The 19,493-nt window shown below is 39.0% G+C and overlaps 3 protein-coding genes across 4 annotated transcripts; 1 reads left to right on the top strand and 2 right to left on the bottom strand.

The window, feature by feature from the left end:
• Positions 1-1,643: 1,643 nt before the first annotated feature.
• On the bottom strand, positions 1,644-4,810 carry dsn1 (DSN1 component of MIS12 kinetochore complex). Its single transcript, XM_005468710.4, has 11 exons — positions 4,710-4,810; positions 4,423-4,459; positions 4,070-4,343; positions 3,893-3,966; positions 3,534-3,606; positions 3,359-3,441; positions 3,187-3,243; positions 3,001-3,072; positions 2,744-2,891; positions 2,304-2,391; positions 1,644-2,203 (listed from the first exon to the last, which is right to left on the bottom strand). The coding sequence occupies exons 5-11, from the start codon at positions 3,561-3,563 to the stop codon at positions 2,121-2,123; spliced, it is 561 nt and encodes a 186-aa protein (XP_005468767.2). The 5' UTR covers positions 3,564-3,606; positions 3,893-3,966; positions 4,070-4,343; positions 4,423-4,459; positions 4,710-4,810; the 3' UTR covers positions 1,644-2,120.
• A 1,962-nt stretch (positions 4,811-6,772) lies between these two features.
• Positions 6,773-16,761, bottom strand: atp13a1 (ATPase 13A1). Its single transcript, XM_003441963.5, has 25 exons — positions 16,234-16,761; positions 15,099-15,188; positions 14,247-14,510; positions 13,983-14,138; positions 13,586-13,655; positions 13,386-13,492; positions 13,161-13,290; positions 13,010-13,065; positions 12,773-12,899; positions 12,529-12,666; positions 11,990-12,110; positions 11,687-11,844; positions 11,243-11,418; positions 11,054-11,164; positions 10,832-10,957; positions 10,643-10,751; positions 10,341-10,534; positions 9,746-9,842; positions 9,479-9,663; positions 9,124-9,238; positions 8,821-9,017; positions 8,582-8,724; positions 7,697-7,808; positions 7,463-7,606; positions 6,773-7,370 (listed from the first exon to the last, which is right to left on the bottom strand). Exons 1-25 carry the CDS (start codon positions 16,585-16,587, stop codon positions 7,260-7,262), a joined length of 3,591 nt encoding a protein of 1,196 aa, XP_003442011.1. The 5' UTR covers positions 16,588-16,761; the 3' UTR covers positions 6,773-7,259.
• Positions 16,762-17,040: 279 nt separating this feature from the next.
• chchd5 (coiled-coil-helix-coiled-coil-helix domain containing 5) lies at positions 17,041-19,492 on the top strand. 2 transcript variants are annotated; one of them, XR_001224073.3, is made up of 5 exons: positions 17,041-17,129; positions 17,324-17,464; positions 17,568-17,719; positions 17,934-18,016; positions 19,331-19,492. XR_001224073.3 is itself a non-coding variant. In XM_003442095.5 (4 exons), coding segments are annotated over exons 1-4 (324 nt in total). In that variant the 5' UTR covers positions 17,041-17,127; the 3' UTR covers positions 17,963-19,256. The 2 variants fall into 2 exon arrangements, 1 of the variants encoding a protein (XP_003442143.1); XM_003442095.5 differs by lacking the exon at positions 19,331-19,492 and having other exon boundaries at positions 17,934-19,256.
• Position 19,493: the final 1 nt, after the last annotated feature.

The raw sequence follows: 19,493 nt of genomic DNA, 5'->3' as shown, positions 1-19,493 counted from the left end.
CTTGTTTTTTGCAAACTGGGCAATTCTGCTGTAGTTTATCACTCAGATCAGAGAGACAGCTTTCCAAGACGAATGGCTGACTGAATGGATGTGGAGGAGAGTTGCACCCAGCCTTGCTATACTGAGAAGAGATGATGGGTGTGCATGAGGGAGTATAGACCAAACTGGCAGTGGTTTATGCTGACTCTCCAACCATCCATCTACTACAATCTGTAGCTAATCAATCTAAAGTTAGAGACAACAAGAATAGAGTATACAGTAAACCTACACAGTAATTGGTCTTTGCATGTGCATGCTGTACAAGTCATAGTTCAGGTGTTATACACAGTGGCTGTACACAGTGCAGTTCTTACAAAGTTGTCTTTTTTTTTGTTACAACCACACCTCTAACCATATACACATTTGGATTTAAACTACACAACAAATATAAAACGGGTCAATGAACTCTCTCTTTTTTTTTTTGCTTCTAATAATAGTCTAAAAACAAGAAGGAAACCTGTAGAAGAAGACACTCTAAAGTACCTATTATTTAAATAGACATTGCACCAAAGTCAAACGCTTCTAACATGCCAGTTATTGAAGTTTCTTTTGTTTGTTTGTTTTTTAAAGCAGCAGTGTATCATACAGTTTTAAGTAACTGGCCACTAAAGTCATTTTCCGTCACTGTCAAGAGACCTCCCTTGACAGTAAAAAGGCTGTCATTGGCTCTGTAAACTTTGGTTGTTTTATTGTTGGTGATTCATTTAAGGATCATTTCTGTGAAACTTCTATTCATTTGGATGCTAAAGCTGCCCTCCTCTCACCCCACAAGCATCAAGCCTCATTTTCATCTAAATAAGAATCGATCTCTCCTGCTGTGCACCGTCCTCCCTTACTCACAGCTCTCACGGTCACAACCCCACTTGTCTTCTCTTTGCTTGTTCCTATGCTAGAGAGCACAGGGACAAGCATCACTCTCCTGAATACATTTAGATGGAAAATTCACCATACTCCATGTTTGAGATCACAACTGCAAAGCAGAGGAAGTCATTTACTGTTATTTAATGCTGGCAAAAGGGGGGCGGGGGGATTTCTTGCTGTAGTCATCAGAGAAGCAAATTAAGCATGAACATTAATGAGTAAATGAGTCCAAGACATCGGAGAGACAGCGAACAAAGCTTTGACTGACTGGTACAATGTCAAAGCTTCGTTCTGCATCAGTGACCAAGCCAAACGCAAGAGATGGGGGTGAGTCACTGTGGGGGAGGGGCCTCCTCCTGAATGGTCAGGGGACACTGATGAAGTGAAATAGATGCGGCACCGAAAGGAGAGCAAATGTGACTGAGGATGAGCATATGAACCCTGAATAATCCCAAATAGAAATCCACCTGTATTCAATTGCTTGCGGTTTTCCGGCAGTACAAGTCAATTCAAGCTGCTAATGTATTTCATTTCTGCATAGGTTTACTGACATCATTTATACTATACTGACCATGCGTACTTACCAAATTCTTTTGGTTATCATTGGTGAGAATAATTACAGTATAGTATAGTAATAGTCAAACCACTTCAAAAGCTGTCACATCAAATGCACGCCATTACTTTTCACTCATTGAAGACAATATTAGTTTTTGACTTTGATACAAATCACCTCAGACAGGTTATCAGTTCCTGGATGTGGGGATTTCTTGCAGTTTTTTATTTTATTTTTATTGATGAACTGGTAGTAACCTTTATTTTGCAGGATTGTGAAAATCTTTCACAAACATCTTTTTCTTATTATCTGTCGGTCCAGTCTTAACAGTTACCGGTTTTACAGGCGAGAACGTACTTAATTAAACCTTGACGGGAAAAACCGCGCTGGCGATTTACCAAGCTTATCACAACTTTATATAGCCAGCTACTGCCATCTGCTGGTCAACTACAAGCATTACCTGAACAACGCCTATCACCATTTCTACTTCTGAGTGAAACAGCTTTATTTGACTTGGAAAACATTAGAGTTGACTTTGTCATGAAACAAGACATCAAATAAAGAAAATCACATACCGGTCAAATTAACAGAGACACATACAAGCATAATATATAAGCCAAACAAAGCCATGGGTAATCAGAAGCCAGACTGCTTGTGATTTCCTTCCTTATGAAGTTGCAGAGGATAAATGTGCTGTCATAAGATTCCTGAGCGGGTCAGATGAAAGATCCTGAAATCCAGCCTCTGCCGCTGGTAGTAAAAGAAATGATATTGGTAAGTCAGTTCATTAAACCCTTGTTGAATATGCCTAAACAATTGCATGCTAAAAAAATAATGACAAAATTATTACCCAGCCGGCCACTAGTTTCTTTCACCAATAACTGAGAGTGTGTTTTGATAGACAGAAGCTCTCTAACCATCTTACATTGTGTGTCCATCTACAGGCAAAAAAAGAAGAAGAAGAAAAAGAAAAAAAAACAAAACCTTACTGCATAGCATTTACAAAACAGATGAAAATAGTTCTGAAGTTAAGGGGTTTTTTATTTGATTAGATCCTCTTCCTATTTGACTGTTCATGTATATGCTCTTAAAATTATGCCAGGGATAAATCACAAACGGTTAATAATCACAATAAAATATAAGCAGCAATAAGAGTTAAAGTTGTAACTTAGATGTTAAGGGCCCAAAAGCTAGCACATGTACTCTGGTTAATCAAGGATGTGTAGCTCACATTGCTTTCAGGTTTTCTAGTGACAATGATGATAAAAAAAAAATAAAATTCCAACATACAATCATGGACATGGTGTGAAGTAGGGGTTGTTGTTTACACAGGACAGCCTGGTAGTCAGGTTTACTCTGTATGAAAAGGTGCTGTGAGGACTGGGCCACTGATGTAGACTCTAGCGTTACACCCGTCTCCTGGCCATGCTCCACCTTCCTGAAATGAATAAAGAAGCAGATTACCAAGAAAGTTTTGAGAAGACAATAATGGCGCATTAATGGAGCCAGTGATATAGTAATTCTTCAACAAGAACAAATATATTCACATTTCCAGTTCCTTTGCTTTGTTTCTGTGTTTGTTCAGCAGTGCCTCCCAAGACTCGCTTTCAGCCTGAAGCCTAAAACACAAGAGGTAGTTTAAAAAAATTATGTTGCTTTAATGAATACCATGTGGCTGACTGGTAATTTCTTTAAATGGATATAAGGGCATAAAGTTAATAAGAACAACATGCCTGTTAATGGCTCTTTGGTATTTTTCCATGGCTTTTTGCACTGCGGGGTTACTTGATCTAAAAGAAAACAGAGGCAAAAAAAACACTAGAAAGTAATCAGTAAGTAGGAAGAAAGAAAAAAAAAGTTATAATCCATGTGAATTACTGGATACATGAATTACAACTACAATACCTGGCTGCACTAGAAGGTTGTTGATGTGTTTCATTATGTATGCTATCGGCCAGGCAACCCCCACTCTTTCTGGATGTGCTCAACTATACAAAGAAAGGCCAGGAAAATAAACAGAATATTTCTGTATCATACAATAAAGAGCCTCAAATCCAATGTATATCAAATGAACACCAACCTTGTTTTTGAAAAGTCTCCAATGAGGCATTTGGCACTGACTGAAGCTGATTTTGAGTTCTCCCTATTGCCAACTAGGGATAAAACAGATGATTAGGTGGATAACCTTGAGGAGTCTTGGCAATTCACTGCATGTGCTCCACTAAGGTAATGCAACCAAGATCTTTCCAGTCAACTGTGATTGTAGCTGAATGATTTTACCCAAATGGATTTATTTCTCCATTTAGTCAGTCAACTTTCTAAATGTGCAGTACGTTTAAAACCACACACACAAGCTTTTGCAGTGAGATGAACAGTATGACACTGCCCCTAGTTATTTAAGTTTTCAGTTTGTTATAGCTAATGTTCTTAAGGTCATACCTTCATCGAAGCCTCCATTAATTTCACGATCCTCTCATGGTGTGATAAGGATGTACTTATGTTTCCACACAAAGCTGTCATAAACACATAAATAAATATTTATATTGCAGGAAAAGAAGAAGAAGAAAAAAATTCCATGACCATACTTTACAATGGGCATAAAGCCTCACATCTCACCCTGATATGGATCGGGAAGGGCAGGGAGAGATCTTCGGCTTATAGTAGACCTCCTCCAGGATTTCCTGTGTGCAGTGGGGCTCATAGAGGAACCTGTAGGCCCATCAATGTTTTCTGGCTGATCCTCTTGGACGTCTATGTCTTGCTGCCCTTTTGCTACATCTGGCGTCTCTGTTGTGGGTGACATCATGTCGGTACGGGGAGACTTGGGTGGGGGAGATGTACCGGGACTTGTGGGAGAGCATCTTTTCGAAGACTGTTTCCCTGGGTTGGCCTTTGTAAACATAGGTTGAAAAACATTACATTTAGCACGAGTGACGTTGTTAGCTTAAATTTAAGTTAAAATGCCTTACCTCACTCTGGCTGTCAGCTAAGGCGACACTTCCGCAACTGTAAGAACACTTTGGTAATTTAAAAGACAACGCCACATATGCAAAAATACTAACAATATACATTTGGATAAAATAAATTACTATTATGTGTCGCTGAAAACATTACATTGCTAAGCAACGGCAAACTACAGTGATTTTCGTTCAGCAAACCTCTGTCAGCCATAAGCCTTTAAGTAAAAATACTTAATTCATCAACTCCTGTTTATAATAAACTGCTTGGGTTTGCCGTTATAAAGCAAGATACGTACCCGTCTAGCCCAACTTCCAAATCCTTTTCCGCCATTTTTCTTTCAAATAGTTGTTCACCCAGCGCGCCCAACAGACCACACCCCTCAAGGGAAGAAAGCAGCATGGGAAATGTAGTTTGGCATTAACATACAAACGAGATCGCGGCCAATATGTGAATGTCCTCGAAGCATTTAAACATAGTTAACAAAGCGGTCCACCTTTATTTTCAGTGTAGTTACAGACATTGACTTTTGAATAGAGATATGATGGTCTTCCTTTCGGGAAAAGTGTTTAACTTTGTAAGGTTATTAGGAGCCGTGTGGTGCACGGGATGTGCAAAGGCTGTGTGTAGAACACAAGACATGTAGTTTGCATATTCCCGAAGAGATGTGTCCCATTTTTTTTTTTACATATTAAATATCACAGTGAAGTAAAATATGTGGCTCCACAATATGCCTATAATGTAATGACATGTAGAAATTCAGGCTACAAGTTCTACCTACTGGGGCTACCCAATTTAAACGATCAGCTCCATACCTGGTCTTTTTTGTAAAACCTGGTTGAATTTCTGTTGATTATCTGAGGATTTTCTGGTGCTTTGTGACCTCTGAATTTTAGGCCTTTTGCTTAATCTCCTTTATGGTATTTCCTGACTGTTGGCAATTTTAGTTTAAAGTTAAACCGTTGTTATTCGACAAAAAGCACTCTCTAATACATTTCATTTTGTTAAGCAATAACTATGGATAACAATCAGCTCTTGCTGGGACATTTACGCCAAAAATTCTCCTCTAAGTCAGAAGCCACCTACTTAAATTGGAGTATAAGTGATTAATATTGCAACCACCTCTCTTGCACAGATCTTGTCATTCATGTGCTCCCTTTATCCAATCAATACACAAACACTTACCCAAGCTTTTTAGCGGACCACTAACCTGTGATGATACATTGCATATCACTTTTCCTGTTAAGGTTTCAGTTTCTGTGCTTCCTCTTTTCATTGCAATTAATTTATACCATAATGGATCCAGCATTTCCCTACTGGTCACTCTAATCTGTATATTCACATCCTAGTAATCTTTCTAAAAATCAATCTCTATCTCTATCATAGTTCAAAATTATAGAGTTGCAGTGAAAGCATTTTTTTTTCTTCATTTGTTTACAGCAGAGTTTAAGGTTCACTGGCCCCTGGTTGGAATGTGTTCATAGCTGCCAAGTCACCTTCATGTCAAGTGTGCACGTGTTAAAAATATATAAAATTGTATGCACTATCCATATACAAAACAATGTGAAATGTTAAAAATTCAAGTGATAAACAAGTTCAACCATTTCAAAAGATTTTTTTTCACTTTTTTTTTTTAAAATGACCTTTTCAAAAAATAGTGGGACTATTTGTTACATTTCAAAGGGCTAAAATGTTCCCCTGATCAGCAAGTTTAAGAAACACAAATACAGTTATTTAGGACTTAATATACATGTTAACTGTGAAACCTTGACAATGAGGAAAATTACCACTAACTGTGTTTAAATCTGTCACTCCATCTGTCTTTTCATTAGTAAAGCAGAAAATTAGCCCTGGCAGCTGATGAAAAGCTAAAGCCAACTTCTGACACCTTTCCCATTGTCTATTCTTGACACTGTCTGCATATATAAGCAAATTTGAGATTTTATGGCCCAGTAAAGGGGAAAGATTTTGAGTAATTGGTACAGTACTTGATCCACACTGAAATCCAAATTCTTCCTAATCTTTTTGAGAATGGTGGTTTGTTAAAGATGCTTTACTTTGCTCAAAGATTATGTATGGTGGTTTTCTATGACCGACATGTTTGTTAGATCAGTCAGCAAGTAAACAAAAAGTTCATGAGCTCTTAGTCATCTCTGATAACCTGAAGCTAGGTGAAATGGCACATTTGTTTTGGCCAGTGTCACAAGTCCCATGAGATAAACGCTTTCAATAATAACCTTCTTTGTACATTTAGATTGTACTACAAGTGCCTAACCACGCTTTACTTACCTATCTTAAGAAACAGGATTTTTCATGACCAGTTGGACATGGTCAACCTTGACAAAACACGTGGCAGACTTCACAATTTGTATTAAGTCTTTATAAGTCTGTTAAAGATGTTTCCACTTTTTACAAAATCAAGGAGGGGAATCAAAAAAATCCAAAACACTTTCCCAATTCTCTTGGAGAATGCCCCTTTTTGTGCCTGTATGTTTCACTCTGGCTGGCACAATCTCACACTCCACTCAATACTGCTGTCTTCATGGCGTTTTGTAACAGTGGTGAGCAACAGATAAAGAAAGAGAGAAATGTGGAAAAAAATGAGTCATGAGGAAAAGAATTAAAACAATTCAAACATAGACCTGATGAAAATACAGAAACACAGATGGTTAGGGAGGAGGGCAGGGCAGGACATAGGAAGCGATACACAGTGTGCAGTATTGTACGCCATGACTGTCTCAGCTGTCCCGTATTTTTCACAACAGCTTTTCATTCTCTTCCTCTTCCAACATCATCTCTCCCTTTACAGTTTGGTTGGTAAAGGCAGTGGTTGCTGTTGGCACCAAGTTTAAGAAGGCAGCCTGAGAGTTCCTTTGCCCAGCAGGAACTGCAAGACACGGTCCACCAGCAGAGCAGCAACAAAGTCCACCACCAGAACCTGGGCAATGATGAATTTGAACTGCAAGGAAGTAGACAGGTTAATCAGGAGGTATATAATTATTATAAGGATATTAAAACAAAACAATGCATAGTTAAACAATGTCAGCTCACCTCAGTTGGAATATCTACAAGAGCAAACTGTTCATTGAATTCTGGTGAGGATCCAGTAAGAAGTCCCACAATTGCTAAACCCGACAAAGCGATACTCCACAGTAGAGGTCGATTCTCGCTAAGAGACTCCATGAAGGGGTGACCCTAACATGCACAAAGACAAATGCTTTGAGTCTTCTATATAAACTCTTTAAAGATGCAGCAATAACAAATATTAATACTAAGGATAAATACCTTGTAGTTAATGGCAAAGGTGGCCATCTGCATGGCCATTGACATGATGTACACGGTGCTGTTAATTAGACTTGGTTCAAACTCTTTATACAGATCTACAAACTGCTCCGCTCTGCAAATGAGAGGACACAATAAAATATAAAAAAATTAAACATTTTGGACAACTATACAAAACTATAAAATTAAATAAATTAGGTAATGTAATCAGGTAAAAATTAGAAACAAATCAGAAGCAGGTTAAACCAGGATGTTAAATTCTTCTTTTGCCTTGACATTTAAAAGGCAAAAGCGATCCTCAGTCAAGTCGTTTAAGAGGCCTGTGGCCCTTACAGCAAGCACATTTTTTGTCTTTAGAATTGTACAAAGAACACATATAAAGCAATGAGTTACTAAAATTTGGAAGCTCTTTAGGAGACCTATGCAATAAGACATTTAAAGACAAATTAAAAACATTTTATATCCAGTTGTATAACATGCAGATAGGAAAACAAAAAGTGAAGTAACATGAATGATTTTCCCAGTTTAAGTAAAAATACTTAGCTTCAATATTTGATGAGCCTTAGAAAATATTACTATCTAATGAATATTTGTTGTTGAAACGCCATAAATTCAGATTTATTTTTTTTAAAAAACCTCAAATTATTTTTATTTACATAAACTGCTGCTCACTACTGATAGGATACAGTCTGGGCTGATTTTGGAGAGAGAAAAAAAATCTATAATCTAGTCCATTACATCTGGAATTTATATGTGAAAGAATGAAAGTTCAAACCATGTCTGAACAATACTAACAATGTAAACAACTAACCGTTAAAGTGATTTTATTTATTTATTTGTTAATTTATTTTTTGTCTTGTTGTCCCTTTCTGTCTAAATTTGATTTACCTGGGCGGACTTCTACTTTGTGCCTCTTTGTAAAGGTAAACAAGACTGCAGAAGTGAACAGCAAACTGCAGGAGCACAGTCAACACTGTATACAGATTGAAGATGTTTGGTAAGGGCCGCTCTCGAGACAGTGTTTTCAGTGGCTAGACAAAGAGGAAAAGAGGTTCTTAGTTTGACTGTAATTGAAAACAGTGAACAGATGTCATGGTAGAAGAAAAACATTAGGTAAATATTCTCACCTTTGACCTAGAGATGAAAAGGAAGCATCCAGCCAAAAGGAGACCTTGCAGAGTTGCTTGGAAATCACTGAACTTTACTCCCTCGAGGTAGAGGACAGACTGACTGTAGGCCAGCACTAGAGCATTGAGAGCAAGGATCTTGAACATCTGGAGTGTTGTTACCAGAGTGCAACGGCCTTGCTTTATTACATGGCAGACTGGGGGCAAACACAAAATAACGAGTTTCAGAAATGGGAAGCATCATTATGGTTTGATCGGTGTAGATTATGAAAAGAGATTAAATCGAAAGGTTGTGTAACTTACTGCACTGTATGGAAGAGAGTTTTGAGGTGAAGGGAGCAGCAATGGAGGCATCACCTAGCTTCACTACTTGTACCTGATCCTCTTCAAGTTCACGCAGGACTTGACTGATCCTCTCCTGTTCCAGAAAAACCCTGATATTAACACCAGTGTACTACAACTCTTATTACTCAAGTAAAAGCCAAGTTAATGACCTTTTCTAGGAATAACATTTTTTTAAATTACCCCTAGATAGATAGGTAATTACAGAGAGGAATAGACTAGCAGGACAGACTAGCGTGCTGCATTCAGTAGACTAATGAATATAAATTGGTTTCAAGAAGAGTCATTGGAGTTTAAGCAAATTACAGTTACACACTTTTTGTGCTGCAAGCTGCTCTTCTCTCTGGGCCATCACCCTTTGTCTGGCGGCCCTTGAGCTTAGTTTGCCTCCTGAAGTGACTGGTGGTAAAGGTCTGGTTTCTGATGTGGATGACTCCTTTTCTCTTCCACGTTTCTTTTTTTCAGGCATGCGCTCAGGGGCATTGGCTAATAGTGCAACACCTGAGGTAGGAGGAAAAAAAAGTAATCATTGCAATCTGCTGGTGTCATAAATGCTAACTCAATTATAGCTGATAAATCTTACCTATGTGAGCATGTTTCAGAGCTCCCACATCATTTGTACCATCACCGCACATCAGTGTCACATAACCCAGCCCCTTCAGACTGGTGATCACAAATTCCTGAAACACAGTGGATGAGTAAAGTATTGTTACAAACACTGCCAGTATTTCCTGAAATGCATTTCAACAAACCCCAGAGAAGTCTAACCAAATTTGTTCCAGTTACTACCTGTTTTTTTACAGGTAGTATCTTCCAGTAAAATGCCTCCGTTTTGAATGCACTACAGACTTCTGAAACTACTACCTGTCTGTACTATGTGATAGGTCCCACTGTAATATTCTTATTACTATTAAGAAACAATTCAGATTTTAAACTTTGACACCAACAAACTGATAACTAGTGCTTGACATAGACAACAACAAATGATTGCCTCACTCCACTGAGGGTTTTTTTCCCCACCCCTTTTTTAAAACCTGTTAAGCTACTTTCCCATGGTTGCATATAGTGGCACACTAAATGTAACCCAGAGATAAATTTCTATGAGTTGATCTTTTGAAATGTTTTAAAAGTATGAATCATAACACTATTAAGGGATCCAATGGTGCTTAAGGCCCTACCTTCTGTTTTGGACTGACACGAGCAAACACTTGAATGTGAGGCAACAGGGTGTGGAGTAGCCGGGGATCACAGCTCAATTTGGCCAGCCCTTCCCCTGTTACACATAAGTCGAACTCGTGCACAAATGAAGAAATGGATGGCGGGGGCAGTGGTGCACACACGGTGCCATCAATGGATTCCCATTGCCATTTACCTGGAAAAAAACATAAATTTAACACATAACACGTCTTGTTCTTGATCTAAACACCTAGGCCGTTATTTGAGTAACACACGTAGTTCTATAACGCAATACTCATCTTACCTTGATTAGAGCTTGGCTGTAATATAAGGGTGTGTTCTTTCTGGATGAAGTGGAGCTCTCTTGCCACATGACATGCCGTTAAAGGGTTATCACCTGTGATCATGACAACCTGAAAGAAGACAGATGTATTAAGCATCTTAAAACATTACTCCGTATATTTGTGTAATTTTGCAACATCTGGTTATTTACATGATGAGATGCTTCTTGGATCTCTCTGATGACAGCTTTGCTGTCATTCTTAAGTGGACAAGACACGACCATGAACCCAGCAAAATGAAGGTCACACTCCAGAGTATCGCGACTCATCTCCCGAACCTTTGTGATCACCCATAAACAATCAGGTCAGTTTCAAACAAATTTATTTTCAGATAAGACAATATCTGAACATTCTGAGTAAAATGAAACAAGAACCTGCTGATGACTAAGGTGTCCCATCTCTTTGTAGCCCAAGGCCAGCACTCTAGCTCCCTCCCGTGACATTTCCTTGTGCACTTGGTCATAACTTGCAGGACATTCTGCAAACTACAATGACAGACATGTTAGGATATACTTGATTATGCTATAAGACATGAGTATTTTTTTCAGGATGTCAGCCTATACCATTCCTCTGAGTGTCTCTGGAGCGCCCTTAACAGTTGATATGTAGCAGAGTTCAGTGGAGCCAAGTTTCTCATAGGAGGCCAGGACAGACATCCTCTTTAGAGCGCTGGCAAAATGGAAACGCTGGTGGATCTTAAGTCCCTGGGTTTTAATGCCTCGTGGGAATACCTTTTCATCTGGTCAAAGAGACAAAAGTTAGCATTGTGTAAAAGACAGATGTGCCCAAATACTAACATTTGCTGTAAAAGTACAATGGTATTTAAAAAAATCAGCATTGCTTTAAGATAAACTACAAGCTCAACACAACGGGTATGGTAATGCAAACATGAGAAAATTTGAAAAGGAAACATTATTTAACAAAAATGTGAGTATATACTGCACATGTTCTGTCACACACAAGCCATTTCCCTGCACTGTAAATCTGAAGGGATTACTTTCTGGTACCTTTTGTAAGGGTCCAGTCAGCAGCAGTCAGCATGGCCTTTTCTAGTGGATCTCCAACTAGCTGTCCATCATCCATAGTGACCAGTGAGTGACAGGTGGCCACCACCCTGTGTGTCTCAACCGGAATCTCAGATACAGGCATCACCTCTTTCCCCTCTCTGTCATAAAAAAAAATAAGCTCCACATAAAGTAAATGTATGTAAATATTAACCAACCTAAAGTACAGTGTAGTATGCTTTGTCATTGTGCTTCATAATTTTTGCTGTAATGGCAAAACAGTAATAGCGGCGGTGAAGTGTTTACCTAAGACCGGCTACTCCTCGTACCACCAGACTATCACTGGTGAGTGTTCCTGTTTTGTCAAAACAGCAGATCTCCACTTTCCCAGCAAATGGTATCCTGAAAGGCTCTGTGCAAAATACATCTGAGGAGTAGAAAAAGAAGAATGAAACATTGCTGTTACAAGTTTTGTTTTATAAGCTGCCTTTCCAAGTATTCACAAGTTTTCACATCTAAATCTAATCTAAATGCCTAAATGTTCGAAACTGACCATCTAAACAAAATCATAAGAATTTGTTCAGCTTTTTATTTTGCCATTTTTCTTTCTCATATGTAACAGATAGCAAGAAACTGTCCGTTTCACATGGAAATACTGTGGGTGCATTCAGGCTTGACACAGACTTTGTGCTATGGAGCTGGTGGGGTAAAACTGGTTTAATATCTGATCAAACTATTGTGGCCGTTTTCCTTTTCACATACAGCGCTGATATCTAGGAAAGTTAAAGGCTATAGTGCACATCTTATATTCAGCAAACAAACACAACTCATGCACACAGACTTACAAAGTTTAGCTAGGGCGATAAGAGATGTGTTAACTGCTAGAGAAAGCTCTATGGGGAGTTCTGGTGGAACCACTGAGGTGAGGATAAGCGTGCACTCCAGAAAGAGCTTGTATCGGTTCCTGCTGAGGTCCTTGGTCCCTAATGGGATCAAAGCACAAGTACATTATTTAGATGCAATTTTTTCCAGACACATGACGTGTTAGTTATGAACTACATCTCAGTGAGCTCATTCGTGGCCTCTCACCTTCAACCCACACATAAACAGCAGCAGCAATGGCAAACACAAGAAGGAAGAGAATGAAGATGAAGGTCTCCAGGTTGTTTGCTGTCACTCTCTTCACACCAAAGAGAATTGTCCTTAACAGTTTACCCTAAAGGCAAGTTTGACAACACATATTTAACACAGTTTCGGGTATGACATAACACAGACTATAGATTGCTATCAAAACTAGAATATAAATGCAGTAAGCAAATTCCTGACCTGAGAGGTGTAGAATCCTGTTCTCAGTACGTAGGCTACACAACCATTGTCTACCGCTGCACATAAAGAATAAGACTTTAAAGCATGCACCTCATTTTAAAAAGATACATAATACATGTAATCATTTATAGAAAATGGAATTGGGACTTACGCTTGAGTCCAGCACTAGCTTTTAAAGGCGGGCTATGCTGAACTACTTTAGTCCCACCAGAGATGACATGGAGGCGAGAGTCTGTCTGAAGATCCAGGATTCTTTCTGGGTCCAAGTCCTCAATTGGCTCCTGATCACCACAAAATTTTAGCGATTAGCTGAGCTACACAAACACTAATGCCATTTTGAACAATTAGAGATTGTAATCACCTATATGTTTCTAACCTTCATCTGGGGCACAGATTCTCCAGTTAGCATGGCCTCATCCACAATGCAACGACCCCTAAGCAGCAACACATCACATGGGACCAAGTTGTCCTGTGGCGAGCGCCCTATTAGGTAGAGAATATACATTTAAACACAGCTAAACAGAGTTAAGTTGATTTTGTTTTGAGAAATCATGAAAACATTGACTGGAGACTCACCAATTGAGACAATGTCTCCAGGGACAAGTTCATCACTAGAAATATGTCTCCACTTCCTGTTGCGATATACCTGTCACAAAATACATGTATTTAATATGGGCTACTTTAAATACTTTCACTGATTAAACAAAACATTGCAAGAATCCTTGATTAGCTTGCTACCAAATCTCAAATCAACTAAGGCAAGAGAACTACAAATCACAACGAACAGCGTATTTATCCCACAACAAGTACATTCCTTATAAGAACGAACTGTTTACTTAGCATCTAATATATTTTAGATGTTGACATGTTATAATAATTAATTTATTGGCTTGTCTGCAATACTGACAATAATGTTTTTTTCTTTATACTTTCAAAACATATGATACAAAACAATAAAATACATCAACCCTACCTGAATCATGTAGGGCTTGTTTCCCATGCGGCGAATCTCTGACATATTTCTCATTTGCTGCTGGACCAGAGATGCCTCAAATGCCACCAGCATGAACAGCGTGAAAACACTGTAGTACCAGTACTCATCCAGGCACCACAACCCCACACAAAACACCTGATAGATGGACGAAGGTGCGTAACAACACATGAATGCGACAATATTTTTATATTTTAAAAAAAACAAAATAAAACCTGTCAAATACTTCCACACATACAGACATACCTGGAAAACAAAAAAGGGAGCTGTGGCCCTTTCTTTGAAGAGCTCCAGAAAATCTGGAACAATCATTTCAGCACGATTGGTGCCATAACGCTTCTCTGCAGCTTTGAGCTCAGTCTCCTCCTGGTAGCCACGCCAGGATTGAAAGTAGCCCAATGGGTTAATTATGGGAAATGCTATTGGAAGGAAACATTTCTTTTCTTTGTAGTCAAAGGTGTAGCGGATCTTTTGAAACTCGAAAGACAGAGTTCTTTCCCCGTTTTCATCCTGTTGGACAGAATAAGAAATTGTATACTGAAACTAAAGCATTCACAAAAAGGCTGAAAGGCATTTGATACTCCTTACACTTTTCACATCATGTCTAATTATAGCCATATATATATAGTGCTTTATAATTAATTAATAAACAAATATTCGTTTTAGTTCTCTCAAGTGGGGAATATTTTAGAAAAAGATCCAACAAAGTTGTGGCCTTTTCAGTATAAACTGAAAATGGTTTATCTCCAGTAAACCAGTGTATCTGCTATGAAAGCGAAACTAACACTGAGCACTTTGTCAAGACTGCAGAGACAGCAAGACAACACTTTCCCATTTAACTTCTGTTACTACTCAAACACGATACATGGGACTATCAACGCTGCAGACTTCAAGCTATTAAAATTACTTTCCTTGCCTAAAGTAAAACCAAAAACCTTCTCAGAAGGTTCATTCAAAAGCAGCATTCATAAGAAAGTGACAAAGGAGACCGTGTTGCTTCATTGTTGCTTGGGATTTGTCAACAGGAAGCATGCTCCAGAACAACAACAAAATCCACATAATTTCAGAGGATGCCAGGAGTAAATTTTGTGCACTGACCTGGTCCCTCTGTAGTGCTACTAGCTCCGCGGAGCCATTGTTGGGGGTGGGTATGACCTTTGCCAGCGTAGCCTTTTCTGGGTCTGGCTCCTGCAGACGTCAAAAAAGACAGGTGACAAATTCACACACAACAGTCACACTTATTTTTGGCATAGTCGTGTGCCTCATGAATTTTGTTCCTCTAAAATAAAGCATTCCCTGATGTACAGCAAACATGAATTTCAGGCAGAATGTGAAAATGCACTTGTTCATTATATTTTGTGGGCTTTTAGTCTTTATTGTATTAAGAAAGTAAAGAGAAGACAGGAAAGCACAGTAAGTAGCCTCAGGGCAGATTTAACCTGCTAAGCTATACTGGGACCTCAATATGAATTTATACTTAACTTTTATGTCTGACTGTAAAATTGAGGTTGATTACGTTATTGATGAAAATATAACTTTGATTTTGTGAAGGGGAAACTATTCTTATGCAGCTGCTTGCTAAGTAAACACAGAAATGCTGCGCACCAGTTTTCTTTTTTTTCCTCAAATTAGGTTTGCTTTACTTAGTTGGACATAAAAACAAACAAACAAACAAATAAGATTTTGCAAATATTTCACAGACTCATTGCTTTTCTGTACACAGACCACTTGTGTTTAGATACATAATACGCCCAACAGTTATTGGTGTGGAGGTTTCGATCCTAGTTAAGAAATGTTCCTATATACACTCTCAGCAATAAATCAATACTATAAAATCTCCCATTGGTAGGATTAATAAAGTCACGTAGGTTTTTACGCCTTTTTTGGTCCACATCTTCCCCGTTTTAGAACATAGTGAATTTGGAAATAATTTCCAAAAGTATGCTGAAGACTTTAAATGAATGTACTAAATGTTGTAGCGAAGATTTAAAATACGCTTTTATGAGGGAAATGTGGAGATGTACAGTGAAAGTTTGGTCATTTGTGTCCATGAAATTAGTGCAGTGATTATAACCCAGAAAACCTGTTCTGCTCCACTGGTTTCAGACACCTGTACCTGCACTTGAGCTCATGATGTTCCTGACCTTTGACATAGACAAACACAGAAGGGCAAAACAGTGGGGTCTATCTGGATATCAGCAGGATTAATAAGATATTTATTAATTATGTTTACCTTTGAACAAGTGAGCCAACAATGCGCGTGCACAGACCAATAACCAGAAAGTGCTGTGAGGACGTGCGCGATCCCGATAGCGGCTAACGCCAGGAGGCCTGCCTCTGGATAATCTGAGGCACCGTACACTCCTAGCCATACGTACAGCCAGCCCGGGTAGAGAAAAGCCAGAAACGGGAGCACAGTGCCGTGCAGCAGTCGGGGCCTTCGCCTGTACATTGTCACCGAGCTCACCAGCTCATCGCCGGTGCCGCTGTCATGCTGGTTATGGTTCACAGAGGGGGCCATTTGCAGCTCACCCGGTCCCCGGATTCCGTCTGCAGCCATTCTCCCGTCTTTCTTGGTGTCGTTCATCGTACTGTGCTAGCCCCTCTGGCCCCCTCTATCATCCACCACCACCCGTCGTGCTGTAGCCTGTAAAAATACGACTCTACACACGAAACGGTGCGCGGTTCTGCCCTCAGAGCCCGTTTACTGAATCGCTCGCTCCCCCGGCCGTGTCTTCCGCATACGTAACAACGTAAAGACACGTAATGTTCTAGCTGGCACAACGACTTTGAACCGGGAAAAAAGTAACGTGTTTTTTTTTTTTAACATCCAAATACTTGTAAAATTTACTGTTTAAAGTAAACATAATAACACTTCTAAATATAGGAGTGTATCTGGAAAAATGTAGGCTTCATTTGCATGTTAATCGCGCAAGTGGCTTTCCCCTTTAAGGAAAGTGACGTCACTATAGGGGCGTAGCAAGAGTGTGTGACTGATGCAATCCTGAACCAATAAGATTATAGAAACATTGGTGTTCCTGTCCAGGCATGGTTCCACATGCAGAAGTACCGGTGGTGTAACCTTGGCTGATTACCGTCCTCGTTTCAAGCAACATAAAACAGCAACATGTAAGAATTTTAAATAATCAGTTACACAATATACACGTTGTATTTCCTAGATACAGAATCAGATGTATCTGTAATTACAAGTATTTGCTGCATCCTCCAGAAAAGTACTTTACCGTGTTGAATTTACTGCACACAGGAGTGATAGTACTTATCTGTTCTCATGCACTGGTTTAAATAAATCTGTCACCTTTCAGGCAGGCTGCTATGGATATAACTGCAAAGTACTGCCGTAAAGAAATGGAGGCGTATGGGTTATGTGTAGCCTCCAATCCATCAACATGGCAGCAGAAGTGTCACGAGCTGAAGATGAATGTTGCACAATGTACATCATCACAGTAAGTCCATTTATTTGTTCTATCATTCCTACCCGAGTGATTCTGGCATCCTGCTGTAAATGTTTTCCAGGCATATTTTAATCTAACCCCTAACTATGTTAAGCCCGGTCATCCAGAAGATCAGGCAGGAGTGTTCCAGTGAGTTTGTGGAGTTTGAGCGCTGCCTGAGAGAACATCAGGGACAACCTACCTCCTGCTCGCCACATGTGGCTCGCTTTATGGGCTGTGCAGAGACAGTCGACCTCAGTGGAGTGGGTACGTTTTTCACAAAACTGGCCATATACGTGCTCCTTGAAGAAGGAGCAGTGTTTCTTTTATGGAAATAGCTTGTGCATGCTGGTTTTTCATGCATCATAATAAAAAACAGATTATGAAGACACTCATGTTTGCAAAAATAATAATAATACTATTGCATGAGATATTGCTTTAGTTGCCAACATACCAAATGATTCTTTTTTCTTTTTTCCAGCTACAAATCCAGTAACTCAACCATCTTAGCACAAGACATCCTCCATTACCAGAAAACACCTGTATCTACACCACTGCCACCAGGTGGGCTGGTTTCAAATGTATTCCGGCCATGTATGTACAGTGGCTGACAGAGTACAGTACTTCCCAATTTGTTTTTGCATATTTGTCACACTTACATGTTTCAGACCATCATCATCATTATTTTAATATTAGGCAAAGATAACCTGAGTAAATACAAAATGCAGTTTTTAAATGATCATTTATTTTGTTAAATCATCATTTAAACCTACCTAACCTAACCCTAGCTGAAAAACCTAAATGTAATAACTGATTGTGCTACCTTTGGCAGCAAGAATTGCAATCAAGGGTTTGCAATGGCTGGCAATAAGTCTTTCATATCACTGTGGAGGAATTTTAGCTCAGTCTTTTTTTGCAAAACTATTTTAGTTCAGCTGTGCTGGAGGGTTTTCAAGGATGAATGGCCTGCTTTAAGGTCATGCCAAAGCACCTTTTTGACTAGGCCACTCCAAATCTTCATTTTGTTTTGTTTGTTTTTTGCAAGGTCACACTTGCTTGTGTGTTTGGGGTCACTGTCCTCCTGCATAAACCAAATGCGCTTGATTAGGTTCTTGGGTAATGGAGTCAGACAAATTTGATATTGTGGGTTTTGAACCTTAACAATGTGCACTTGATGACACTTCCATCAGTCAAGTCGTTCAGGTGTTGAAGCAGCAAAGCAGCCCCAAAACATCACACTATCACCACCATGTTTGACTGTTGGTAGGATGTTCTTCTTCTGAAATGGTGTGTTGGTTTTATGATGTTAGGAATTACCTTTTCATGTTTCTTTTTCATGAGTTTAGATAGCTTTTTTTCCCTTAATAAATTAAATAATTTACAAAGTGTGTATTTTATTCTTTATTGGGTTATTGTCTTAAATTTGTTTGATAGTATGAAACATGTAATTGTGACAATTATGCAAAAAAAAAAGACAACATCAGGAAGTGGGCAAATACTTTTTAACAACACTGTATTTGTTTTCTCAATGTGCCTCGATATGTTAGCTTCAGAAATAGCACATTGATGATAAAGTACTGTGTGAAGAAGAACTTACTGGTCCCAAAAGGAAATTCATAAATTTGCTTTAGTACTGTGGGTTACATGATTGTGTGAAGTATTTAATTGCTGTGTCATTCTCTAATTTCTCATGTAAGTTTTATGATTTAAAAATAAGATGTATATGCCTCTGAATGTGAGAAAGTCAGGTGTGTACTGTTTTTATTGAACCGTTTCATTAAAAAAAATGACCTTTGACTTCTAATACTCTTCCGATGTTGTCATCCTCTTATTGTTTCTGTTTCTTGTGCCTATTCCTCCCACCCTTGCCCTCTTCAGGTCTGAGTCAGAGTCAAATATTAAACTGGAATGTATTGCTCCCACACAAACTATCCTGGCTACTCAGTGACTGAGCAATAGGGAGTCTGGGAAGAAAGGAGAAGGCTGTCCAGCTCTAATCAGTGGGACTACTGAAAGAGACAGAGGGAGGATGTTGAGTTAT

Source organism: Oreochromis niloticus, linkage group LG4 (genome assembly GCF_001858045.2).
Source record: "Oreochromis niloticus isolate F11D_XX linkage group LG4, O_niloticus_UMD_NMBU, whole genome shotgun sequence".
NCBI classification, from domain to species: Eukaryota; Metazoa; Chordata; class Actinopteri; order Cichliformes; family Cichlidae; genus Oreochromis; species Oreochromis niloticus.
Note: the sequence above shows the minus strand (reverse complement) of the source record. Positions and strands in the feature narration are given on the sequence as shown.

Bases quoted from the DNA above. Each gene is read 5' to 3' on its own strand.
- dsn1 (XM_005468710.4), bottom strand. From the start codon at position 3,563: ATGCCTCATTGGAGACTTTTCAAAAACAAG. The intron at 3,442-3,533 runs GTTGGTGTTCAT...TTCTTTGTATAG, and splicing joins GGAGACTTTTCAAAAACAAG to TTGAGCACATCCAGAAAGAG. The intron at 3,244-3,358 runs GTATTGTAGTTG...GTTTTCTTTTAG, and splicing joins CAACCTTCTAGTGCAGCCAG to ATCAAGTAACCCCGCAGTGC.
- atp13a1 (XM_003441963.5), bottom strand. From the start codon at position 16,587: ATGAACGACACCAAGAAAGACGGGAGAATGGCTGCAGACGGAATCCGG. The intron at 13,291-13,385 runs GTTAGAAACATA...TGTGGTGATCAG, and splicing joins AATCTGTGCCCCAGATGAAG to GAGCCAATTGAGGACTTGGA. The intron at 12,900-13,009 runs GTCAGGAATTTG...ACTTGCCTTTAG, and splicing joins CAGGATTCTACACCTCTCAG to GGTAAACTGTTAAGGACAAT.
- chchd5 (XM_003442095.5), top strand. The intron at 17,465-17,567 runs GTAAGTCCATTT...AACTATGTTAAG, and splicing joins GCACAATGTACATCATCACA to CCCGGTCATCCAGAAGATCA. The intron at 17,720-17,933 runs GTACGTTTTTCA...TCTTTTTTCCAG, and splicing joins AGTCGACCTCAGTGGAGTGG to CTACAAATCCAGTAACTCAA.